Below are 12853 nucleotides of genomic sequence, written 5' to 3' on the forward strand. Positions count from 1 at the left end.
GACACACACATTATTGCCTGAGGCTATATTGACTAAGATGCGGAGTACTCTATCACGGGATTGAAATGTACTATATCTTAATTGTAGTGGTTACATGGTATATACCTTTGTCAAACCTCACTGATGCTTGTACACTTTATTGTGCATTTAAAATGGATGTATTTTATGTAAATTATACCTAAATAAAGATTATTTTAATACATATTTTGAAACAATCCCCCCAAACTTATCTTTACTAATGTGAATCTAAACTAGAAAGGAACTAACAATTATTAAGGGCCTATAACATGCCAAACACTGGGTTCTGCACACTGAATTTTCACAATCATCTTCTAAAGTAGAAATTATTCATCAAATCTTTACATTTGAAGAAATGTTAGCATTTGCAAATTCAACCAGCTGTTAAGTTGGGGAGTCAAGAATCAAGCCTAAGTAGACCTCTAATGCCCATGTTGCTACCACCACCACCCTCTTAGGTCTATGCTATAGAAACTTCTTACCAAAGCTACTACTATCCACCAAAATCATTTTTTAAGCCTACCTTGTTGTTGTTTTTTAACCTTCCAAGACAAATCACTTGAAAATAGCTCCTGAATAATGACAATGACAGGCTCACCACTATGTGTTAAGTACCTCAAGCTACAGAATAAAAAATACATAATAGACTCATGAAGCTAAGTACAAGCAAATTTCAATTTAAGAGTCTTTCCAGCCTCACACAGCAAGGTAAGTGATAAAATTGTCTATAATACTCTTTACTGGTAGATTCTCCCACTGGGATTTTTAAACTCTGAATATATTTTTAAACTTTGAATTATATATTCGTGCCAAGGACTACATGGTTGCACTACCTATGCATTAACCTGTTACAAAACAAAAATTTTGAAATTTAACATCTGAATGCGTTAGGCAAAGAACCACATATAGTGACCAAGATCTTTACTGCCCTAATGTTACAAAAGGCATAAAAATATCCAAGAGGAGACCCAAGGAAAGAAGATGGGATTTGAGATGAACACGAAAGGAAGAGATTTACAGATGGCCTGAGAACAGCTGACATCAGGAACATTCCTTGTCCTATGGACTTTCTTAGTTCATAAGTCTAAACTGGGAACCACAGGAGATGACAGTTCCAGGAAAACATACTTTTGCCGTCTTTGCTTGTAACAGCAAGAAATAGTGCTACCAGAGTTCTGCTGCCAGTATTACTCCTCCAAGTGTTCTTCACTCCTATCTTTGGTCCCAGGAATACCCCTTGGCGAAATGAGTGTGATGACTAAATAGGAAACCGATGCTATTGCTTCTACCACCATCTTCAAATCCAAAAAACAGTCTTCATAATGTACAGATACTCCTCTTATGTGTGCTGGACTGGATGCTCCTCACAGATCAAAAAAATTGGACGGGGAAAGCTCGTGTTTCAAAGGTACCTAAAGGGTGTCACTAGAGAGAACTGTAAGCAGACATGCTGACTGCTTTCACTGTTGACACTGGAACACTGTTGATCTTGGAAGCTTGAATGATGGAGATGTTATTACACAGAAGCTCAGGATGGTGTCATTGTAAGGCTTCATTTCAGTGTTCCCATTAAGTCTTAAGTGCATATATTTCTAATTTTCACTTATCACTTATCAGGGTAGATTTAAAATTGATTCATAAAAAATTATCTTTTTCTGGATTTCCAAGGACACAGAAATTTGTGAACAAATTCTTAAATGCTTTTTTCCCCTCCTAATTCTACTCCCCAACATTATCTGTTAATGGAGTTCTGTGCATATCTTTTTGGGGTATACTGACAAATAAACTGATATGCAAGTAGTCTCATGGGCCCATATATTAGCTATAAATTTTCTATGCAGTGAAGATGCTTATATACAGATTATTTTTAATTTCTCCACCTAATTTGTTGAAATAGTCCCAGTAGTTCCACTTCATTGGAATTAAGGATATCAAAAATGTATATTTTGAGTCAAAAGCAGAGGTTTCCCCAAAATAGTAGACTGTCATCAATTTTATCCCCCAGCGTTTGTCTACGAGACTTTTTCTAAGACAGTACAAACATTAGATGCCAGTGTTTTCATCTTTGACAATATGACATTACAAAGAAATTGCTTTTCTTTTGTTATTGCTCAGTTCAAACATCTTCATGTATCCTTAAACCTTACTACTCATTTGTTATTTCACTTTCCTCTGTGTTTTTTTTTTTCCATTTCCCTTGGAATATTAGTGTCTTTGTTACCAGTTTCTAAGAGATCATTTATGACTAAGGATGTCAACCATTTGCCAAAGGAAATACCATGTTTTCTCACCAACATTTTACAGTGATGTTTTACTTTTTGGTTGTCCAGAAGTTGCATTTTGAAATATAATAATTTTCTGCTTTAAAAAAATATATACCCGGGGCACCTGGGTGGCTCAGTTGGTTAAGCGACTGCCTTCGGCTCAAGTCATGATCCTGGAGTCCTGGGATCGAGTCCCATATCGGGCTCCCTGCTCAGCGGGGAGTCTTCTTCTCCCTCTGACCCTCCTCCCTCTCGTGCTCTCTGTCTCTCATTCTCTCTCTCTCAGATAAACAAATAAAATCTTTAAAAAAAATAAAAATAAGTAAATATATACCCAAAAGGAAGGCAGCAGAAAATATCGTCTGAAAACTTCAAGACAGAGGAGCTAAAGGTGAGAAATAAGTAAGTGTACTTACATTGGGTGTTAAATTAATACTACCTTGTGTAAAAATCACATTTTTACTAACTCACATAGACAATGCATACTTACAGTTATGTGAACATTGAGGAATCATCATTGCAATGTTGAAATATTCAAAGCAAATTCCACACCGCAGCAAATCATCTATTGTCTGAAATGCAAAAATACATATATACCTATCAGAAAAACACCAAGACTGGAATGTCTGCCACAGAACTCTTTCTCCATCCCCTAAAAAAAAAATTTAAGAATACTCTTCTCTCAAATATACAAATTCAAAATTAACTCCACATAAACTGCAAGGAATCTTGACAAATCAAGAAAAACCTTCCTCATGTGACTTACACATTCAATCGTCAAGTTACCGAAAAAGCTTTCGACAGATAAAGTGGACAATGTACAGATTCCTAGTCCATACTGTCAACGCTTTACAAAAGGGCTACTCCACTTCTGTTCCATTAACCATGTGTTTCCAGCTTACTCCAAGCTTCTTCCTATTCAGACTCCATTCCCTGGCCCACAGTCACTGTTGGGTGAAAGGTGCCAATAACCATTCACCACACAGGTTAAGAACAAAATCAGAGACTATTAAGGCCAAACATTAGAAAGTATCTAGTTAAAACCCTTACTTCACAAGTGAGGAAGCACACACAAATAACTGGGCATGAGTCAAGCCAGGACTAAACTTCCTATGTCTCTGCTGGCAGTCAGTCCAGTGCTTTCTGCACGGTCCCACATGTTAATTACTACATGGTGGAGCCAGCTGAGGAAGCCCTGGAGAGAGCTGGAACCAGTGGTGGCAGAAGGTAAAGACGTGGTCAATCTGTGTGTGTCAGCCTGGAATGCAATCCAAATAGGAAAGGATCTATTCTCACAACGCAACGTCTTCTAAATCATTTAAAATTTATTCCACTCAATAAGAATACTGAGCAGTTTTTAAGAGGAAAAAAAAAAAAAGACGGAGCTCACTCATGTACCAACATGGAAAGACTGCCAAAGTAAGTGCAAAAAAGAAGTCAGGTAGGGGCGCCTGGATGGCTCAGTCAATTTAGCGTCTGCCTTCAGCTCAGGTCATGATCCCAGGGTCCTGGGATCAAGCCCCTCGTCGGGCTCTCTGCTCAGCGGGGAGCCTGCTTTTCCCTCTCCCTCTGCCCCTCCACCCCACACGTGCGCTCGCTCTCTCTCTCACTAATAAATGAATAAGATCTTTAAAATGAAATTTTAAAAAAGAAGGTATGCTACTGTTTGTTAAAAAAAAAAGAGGGCGGAATAAAAATGTAATCTATTTTTACCTTGTATATATATAAAGAAATCCTGAAAAGTTACACAATAAAGAAGTAATAGTAACAGGAGTAAAAAAACTGGATAAAGGACAGATTGGGAGGGAGACTTTTACTTTTTGTTTCACATTTTTAAACCATGAATGTATTACCTAAATTTTAAAAATACAAACAAAGACTAATGTCACTAACAATCTATATGATGAAATATTAGGTAGCCACTTAAAAAAAAAAAAAAAACACGCTTTCAAAGAATTAATGCCATGAGAAAATGTTCATGTTTTAATGGAAACAAAAAAAAATCATAGAACAAATCTACAACAATACATTACAATAGAATTATACAGTTTAATCTCCCTAACAATCTCATGAAGTCTATAGCATCTATTCCAGTTTTACAGATGAAGCCTACAGTGCTTATAAGTGGTCAAATCAAACCCAAGAAGTCAACTCCAAAGTGATCCCAAATTTTAAATGCATATACACATCATACACGCACATTAAACAGCGAAAATATTAAACCATGGTTACTTCCAGATGGTAGGGTGATGGGGAACTTTCATTTTCTCCTTTATCTTAATAGGAATTTTAATTTTTTCTACTATATACACATACTCCATTTATAATCTGTCAAAACCAAAAATTCCTGTTACTATAAAACCAGGGGAATAAACATGAAAATGCCAAAATCTTCCATTATTTTGGATGGTAAGCTACCATGGATGGAAAAAGCTAGAGGACTGTGTTGCACACCAATTAAGAGCAGAGGCGGGGCTAGAAGCCAGAGTCCTGGCATCTCTATTGTGCTTTCTTCCATATACCATCCTCTTCTGGAGGAGTGGTTCTGACACATACTGAGCAAGATTTGTGGAAGGTGACACTGTATCAGATGAGCTATAATATTCTTATACAAACTTCTAGTCATACCATTTCAAGAGCATAACATGCACTCCACTAAACAGAGAGCGGTTAAGTGGATGCTCTAGGACTTCTTCAACTTAGAAGAGGGGAAAGTGGAAGGGGAAAGTAGGGAATGAGTGAAAAGACTTAATAACTAGAGGAAAGGTTAAGTTTTTTGGGTCACAGATCTCCTTATACATATGAATAAAAACTATGAACTCTCTTCTCAGAAAAAACCTACACAAACAAAACTCATAAATAATTCTGGATACGAAAGTCTTTCCATGGATCCTAGGTTAGCAACCATGGAATTGAAATCAGATTTCTATTTAGTATAAGAAAGAATTTCAAACAGAGCTACTTCCAGGAGCAGCTAATTCCTTGTCCCTGGAAAAAGTTCAAGCAAAAACTAGATGAGAAATTGACAAATACATTATAAAGGGATTAAAATACATAGATCAATGGAAAAGGATATAGAGCCCACAAATAAACCCACACCTATACAGTCAATCTACAACAAAGGAGGCAAGAATATACAAAGGGGAAAGGACAGTCTTTTCAACAAATGGTGTTGGGAAAACTGCAAAAGAATGAAACTAGACCACTTTCTTATACCATACACAAAATAAATTCAAAATGGATTAAAGACTTAAATGTGAGTCCTGAAACCATAAAACTACTAAAAGGAAAAATAGGCCGTAATCTCTTGGACATCACCTGAGCAACATATTTATAGCTATGTCTCCTCAGGCAAGGGAAACAAAAGCAAACATCAACTGTTGAGACCACACAAAATAAAAGGCTTTGCACAGCAAAAGAAACCAGCAACAAAACAAAAAGGCAACCCAGTGAATGGGAGAAGATGTTTGCAAATGATATATCCAATAAGGGTCAATATCTAAAATTTAGAAAGAACTTACACAACTCAACACCAAAAAACCCCCAAATAATCCCATTAAAAATGGGCAGAGGACCTGAATAGACATTTTTACAAAAAACACATACAAATGGCCAACAGACACATGAAAAGATGCTCAACATCACTAATCATCAGGGAAATGCAAAACAAAACCATCCTGAGATATCACCTCACACCAGTCAGAATGGATAGTATCAGAAAAAGAAGTAACAGGTGTTGGTGAGGATGTGGAGAAAAGGGAGCCCTCCTGCACTGTCGGTAGGAATGTAAATTGGTGCAACCACTATGGAAAACACTATGGAGTTTCCTCAAAAAACTAAAAACATAAATATTATGTGATCCAGTAATTCCACTACAAGGTATTTACCCAAAGAAAATGAAAACACTAATTTGAAAAGACATATGCACCCCTATGTTTATTGCAGCATTATTCACAATAGCCAAGATATGGAAGCAACCCGTGTCAGTGAATAGATGAATGCATAGAGAAGATGTGGTGCATATATATACAATGTAATATTACTCAGCCCTAAAAAAGAATAACATCTTGCCATTTGTGTCAACATGGATGGACCTAGAGGGTATTATGTATGCTAAGTGAAATAAGTCTGACAGAAACACAAATACCATATGATTTCACTTTTATGTGGAATCCAAAAAACAAAGCAAATGAGCAAACAAAAAACAGACTTTTAAATACAGAGAACTGGTAGTTGCTGGGGCGGGGGGGCGGGGATTGGGCAAAATAAAGAGTAGTAATAGGTATAATTAAAATAAAATAAAAAGCTAATTAAAAAAATAGAAAATACTGGAGGGGGCTGGCTTTTCACCATGATTCTAATATGGGCTCAATCAACTCCATCACTGAACACTCTCAGGTGCTGTGGTGAGACATCAAATCCGTAGAAGATATGGAACCTGCCTCTAAAGAACTCTGGAAGTTGTGGTAAAATATGCTTAAATCTACAAAGCAAGAACCTTTACAAACTACAAAGCCTTTACTTCCTTTATCCAATTCAATCTTCAAAATAACAAATAGAAAGGGGGGAAGAAACAACACATGTTAAGTGCTAATGATTATAATAAAGACATATTAACTGAATGCTTACTCCTTCCAGATACTTAGAACCTTCAACCAATTAGCAAATAATCTTTAAGCATGCACTATGTGCCAGACATTGTGTTAAGCACAGTGAATAAGCCTGCTAGAATCCCTATCCACACAGATCAACTCATTTAACCAACACTATAAACTGTTTATTTTTGTCTCCAATTTACAGCTGAGGCAATTCAGGCTCAGAGAGGTTAAGTAACCAACCCAAGATAACACAGTTAAATAAGAGCCAGAGACCAGATTTAACTCAAGACCACTGGAACTCAAAACTATGTTTTCCCCCAAAGTACCTTGATACCATGGCCACCACAACTCCAAAACTACATCTTTCCTAGATCCTTCCCCAATGTCAGCTTTTCACGATGGGGATATCTCAAGTCCCCAAGCACTGTAGATGACACTGGTGATGGCAAGAAGAAAGGCCTTATACTTACTTTAACCTCCCCCAAGTCCCTTCACTTAATCCTCAAAGTCAGTCTTATGAGTCAGCAGGGACAGATATCATAATCCCCAAATTTACCACACTGAGGAATAGAACTAGAAAGTGATCTTGCACACAGTCACAGAAATACATAATTACAGAGCAAGAAGAAAAACCAAGTAACTGATTCTTAGCTAGCACAGCAAAATGTGTTTGCTCTTCTTGATCAAGCACACAGGGCTCACTGCTACTGTAAATGGAACTGGATTGCCTTGCCAAAAACAACCATGTTATTTAAGTGAAATAATATAATGAAATGAAAGGCTAGTGCTGAGCCTGAGCCCTGATCTCCTTGTTTAAAAGAGATACAAACTGTTAGGAGTTAGGACACGTCAGGAGAATTCAACCAGCTCTAGGTAGTTATAAGAAATGAAAGAATGTAAAGGAAATGGGAAACTGTCAAATAATGTACTGCGAGAGTTTACATATGCTTGATAAGTATTAGGCCCTCAGAAAGGGTTAGTTGTCACTGTCGTTTTCACTGTTTAGAGTGACTATTTTTCTCGAGGTCATTGTTATTGCTGTGGCTGAACCGCTTAATCCCCGGTTCCATAAGACGGCCAACCTAAGCTCACCACAAGGGACCGAGGCCTGACCCCGTCACTTCTCGGCAGGAGGAAACTGAGGCCCAATCTACCAAGTCGCTAAGTGGCAGAGCAGAGCCGGGTACCCTGGCCCAGCTCGCACCTCGCGCCTCCTTTCTCCTTCTCACAGCGGGACTGGCCTCCAGCGGACACCCGGGTACTCCCACCTCCCCAGAGCACTCACCTTCATGACTGCCAGGCCTGGAGGCCACCGAGGCTCGACTAGGGAGTCCATAGTCTCTCCTAGGTAGGCTGGGGGGGTTCCAGCACCCACTGGCCTCCCGCGCTCCACCGCTACTCGAAATTCCCCGCGCTACGGCATTACGTCAACAGTCAGCGACGCGCCTGAGGCGTGTGCGGAGCCTGCTGGGAGTTGTAGTACAAGGGCGGAGCGCGGCAAAGACGCTCTCACTGCGCACGCGCCAAGCTTCCCCTTTGCTTCTCAAGGCAGGTAAGTGGTTAAAAAGCCCACATCAAGTTTCGTAGCCGACCCTTGTTAAATAAATGCCTGTTGACTGTTAGGAAAAGACAGCCAGGAATCAAACCAAATCCAGACCTTGACAAACCGTTCAAGGTCTAGGCTCATGCCTCCTCCTCACGTTGCCCTCCGTGATTGCTATACGGATCTGTCCCTGCTCTGAGTAGGGGTTTTCATATCTATTATTTCATCTCACCCATCACAACACTAAAACATAAATGTTACCATTGTTAGTCTACACAAGAGGAAGCTTCCGCTCAAAAAAAGTGAATAGGGTTTCCTTGAGTCATAGAGCGTCATTGCCCAGACTACAAATAGGGGCCTCTGGACTTTAAACAGGAGTTCTTTATTTTCTCAAAATAAAATTTTAATTTAAAGTTGTTTTGTTGTTTTTTTTTTCTGCAGGGATAACCACCTTAACTCTGGCGTGTAGCCTTTCAGATGTCCAATGCAGATATACAGATACAGCTTTTTTCCGCACAAAATATTATTATATTAAATGCACAGCTTTGTCAACTTGAGTTTTCCGTTTGTTTATTTAACCATACATCTAAAGACCTCTCCGTATTAATAATGTACATATTTACCTCATTCTTTTTCATAGCCACAAAGTCCATAACATAGATGTACCACAATTTATTTACCTACCATACTGTGGAGCGTCTGGGTTATTTCCAGTTTTTCACTATTGCAAAGAGTTGCAATGAACACACTACCTATATAAATCTTGGTGCACTTGGGCCAAGATATCTGGGGGATGATTTCCTATAAATGGAATTACTAGGTCAATTTGTGAATTTGTTTCCTCTTTTAAAATTATGATAGCACTATATGATTTTCCAAAGAGGCTGATTTATATTAATACATTTATACATTTATACTCTCACCAGGCAAATATAAGAATGCCTGTTATCAAGAAGAAGAAAAAAAAAGAATGCCTGTTATCCAAATGTGGGCTGACCAGCACACCACCCAGTCTGCCCATTTGACTCAGTACTCACCCACTGCTTTATGTGGGTCTCTATTGCACCGGGTCTCAAGACCAGCTGGTCAGCAGTTATGTTGCTCAGGGCAGACCCACTGCTGCCCAACATCGTCCGTGCATTCATTCATTAAACAAATACTTTTTTTAGGTGCTTACCATTGTCCAAACACTTGAGCTACCCTATGAAGTAGGCAGAGGTAAAGTTGTTGTTGCCATCATACAGACAAAGACACTGAGGCTCAGAGAGGTTAAGGTTTTACTTTTTTCGGCTGTCTTCATAAGAAACTCTGGCCTCCAAGCCAGAGCTGTATTCAATTGAATTTTCCCAGCCTGTGCCCAAATATTCATTGGGCAATAATATTAACAGCATTTGGACAAAGGACTTTAATACCCATTACAATAATAGCTGACATTCATTAGGCACTTGCATGCAAAGCACTGTTCCAGGTGTTTTTATACAATCTGACTTATTTCAGACTCACTCCAACCAAATGAGGAAAGGGGACTAAAAAGATAAGTTGCTTAGGGCATTCTTCTGGTAAGTGGAAGAGGAAGGATTTGAACTCAGGCAGTCTGGCTTAAGAGTCCGTATTAACCACTACAGAATAGTCTCATAAAAAATATATATATGTATATATATATATATATAAAATCAGGAGAATTATTCCCATCTTATAGATGAGGCAACTGAGTCTCAGAGAGGTAAAGGGACTCATTCAAGATCACACAGCTTGTCAGTGGCAAAGTCCAGCCTTGAATCTGGGTCTTTTAATCCCCCATAAAAGATCACCCACTGACACTTTACAGAGGAGTAACTGAGCAGACAAGGCCACAAGTCAGAGGTCTGAGACTCCCAGGGTGCCTCACTTTGTGGGCCTCCAACAGGACGGTGGGGAGCGGCCGAGAGGGGTGGAGGATCAGGGGGCTGCAAAGGGTTTGTATCAACCAATCAGAAAAGGGCATGCAAATGACCTCCAAGAGGCGTTGCCGGAAGTGGGTAATGGGGCGGGGGACACAGGCTTGGAGAGACTAAAAGCAGGTCCCAGGCCTGACTGCACTAGTGATCTCCCCTTTATAGTACTTGTAGGTTGGAGATGACAAAAGGCTGAGAAGGTGAGAGAAAAAGAAGAGAGAGAAAAGAGAAAAAGAATAAGGAAGGAGAAAGAGAGAGAAAAATGCATTCTTCCCAGTGATTCAACCATGAAAACAGATTTGGGACGGGCATCACTTGTTGGTCCTGGGCTCCAGATCCATCTCTCCGTCTCTGGAGAGCCTCCAGGGCAGAGTGAATGGCCCAGTGCCATTCATCTCTGAGTTCCTGCCACCAGCTGCTCAGTGCGACTGAAGAAGTGAATCACCGGAATCAGCCCACATTCCCGCGAATCTCTTCCTCGCAGGCTGAACGATGCACACTTCCTGCCCTCTTCGACAGTGCCTACTCAAGCCTACCTCTGGGCCCGGGAAGGAAAGTCCAAGCAACAGCACAAGCAGCTTCTGAAAGCAGCTCGGACTTCAGGACAAGGCATTTGCCTTGCCCTCCCCATGGTATTTACCCGACCCCTTGGAGCTAATCTGCTCTAACAAGCTGCTGTTTTCGCAGACATTCTCCTTCTGTTAGATCAATAAAGAGACTGTACTTCCTTATTCAGGGTGAAAACAAAATGTTCCATATTAAAAAAGCAGGCTAATGCTCAGAAGAATCTCCCTTTGCACTTAGCACAAAGTGACGATCTGGGGTAGGGCCACCAGAGAAAATACAGGATGCCCTGTAAATTTCAATTTCAGATAAACAGCGAACGATTTTTTCAGGCGCCTGGGTGGCTCATTTGGTTAGGCGACTGCCTTCGGCTCACGTCGTGATCCTGGAGTCCCAGGATCGAGTCCCACATTGGTCTCCCTGCTGGGCGGGGAGATTGTTCCTCCCTCTTATCCTCCCCCCTCCTGTACTCTCTCTTTCTCTCAAATAAATAAGTAAAATCTTAAAAAAAAAAAAAAGAACAGCAAACAATTTTTTAATATAAATATATCCCAAATATTGTACATGACATATACTTAAAAACAGATTCACCGGGGCGCCTGGCTGGCTCAGTCAGTAGAGCATGAGACTCCTGATCTCAGGGTTATGAGTTAGAGCCCCACGTTGGGCGTAGAGATTACTTTAAAAAAATAAAATAAAATCTTTAAACAAAAAAAGATTCACTGTTTATCTGAAACTCAAACTTAACTGAGAATCTTATAGTTTCATTTCACAAATCGGACAACCCTAATCAGGGAAACATCCTCCCAGGGGATTGTGGGGGGCAGCCAGGCTGCCCCCCGAGGCCTCCCAGGGCCCCGAGTTCCTTTGCAGTGTCTATCTTCATCACATTCCTCTCTGTTCTCCATTCTCTCCCCCTGAGGACCCATCCTTGCTCTGGTCCTGGGAGGGAGGACATTGAAGGAGCTTGGGACCTAACCCTCCTTTCTTCCTTTCCGCCCTTCTTCCCCTCCCCTATTGAGCCGCTAGGGGGTGCTAAAGCAGCCCTTCTTGTGGAAGGGTGTGGAGTCACCTTCTGTGCTGGAAGGTGGAAGTGAACAAGAGAGCCGTGGTCCCTGCTCTCAAGGAACTGACCCCCTGGGGGGAGGATGGGGCCCAGACAGAAACAAGCAAGAATGTAAGAAAGTGAATAGAGAACTTAATAAAATGCTTAAGTGATACGCAAGCAAAAAATGATGATGTCATCAAGAGTGGGGAGCATTATAAACTGGCTGATGTGGGAAGTCCTCTCAGAGGGTGACATTGGTGTCAGGACCCAACTAATAAGACAGGGGCAGCCATGCAGAGACCTGGGGGTGGAAGGCTCCAGCCTTGATAAAAAGTTTGGATTTTAATCCGTGTTAACTCAGACAAGTTTTTGAACCTCCCTGCACCTCAGTTTTCCTATCTGTAAAATGGGGATGATAATAGTATTTGCCTCATAGTCATGTCATGAGAATTCCATGAGTTTTTGTAAGGAAGGTGCCTGGACCAGTGCCTGGCAACTAAGGAGAGCTGTGTAAGTATCAGCTGCCATTGTTAGTATGCGGCTCTGGGCACGGAGGGAAGCCCTGGGGGGGGGGGGGGCAGGGGGTTTAGGTGTGTGTGGGGGGAATAACATGATTTGACTTACATTTTTTTTAAAGATTTTTTATTTATTTATCTGACAGAGATAGAGCGAGCACAGGCACGCGGAGCAGCAGGGACAGGGAAAGGGACAAGCAGACTCTCCGCTGAGTAGGGAGCACGATTCAGGACTCGATCCCAATCAGAGAGGAAGAACTTCTAAGGGAGGGACCTGTATTACTCAGGATTCTTTTGGTTACAAGTGTTGAGTTAGAAAGCCAACTCAAAATGGCCTCATCAAAAAAGGGGATGTATTTGTTTATGTAA

General features: G+C 40.6%; 1 protein-coding gene and 1 non-coding gene across 2 annotated transcripts in view; one reads left to right on the forward strand and one right to left on the reverse strand.

The window, feature by feature from the left end:
• RAD18 (RAD18 E3 ubiquitin protein ligase) overlaps positions 1-8216 on the reverse strand; it is a 109681-nt gene extending 101465 nt beyond the window's left edge. The window contains exons 1-2 of the mRNA XM_027584941.2: positions 8166-8216; positions 2773-2854 (exon numbers count right to left, since the gene is read on the reverse strand). Of these exons, the coding sequence (XP_027440742.1) occupies positions 2773-2854; positions 8166-8216 (133 nt within the window). The remainder of the gene's footprint in view (positions 1-2772; positions 2855-8165) is intronic.
• Positions 8217-11518: 3302 nt separating this feature from the next.
• On the forward strand, positions 11519-11591 carry TRNAR-CCU. The gene has a single exon. It is a non-coding gene; the product is annotated as a tRNA-Arg (tRNA).
• Positions 11592-12853: the final 1262 nt, after the last annotated feature.

Source organism: Zalophus californianus, chromosome 1 (assembly GCF_009762305.2).
Source record: "Zalophus californianus isolate mZalCal1 chromosome 1, mZalCal1.pri.v2, whole genome shotgun sequence".
NCBI classification, from domain to species: domain Eukaryota; kingdom Metazoa; phylum Chordata; class Mammalia; order Carnivora; family Otariidae; genus Zalophus; species Zalophus californianus.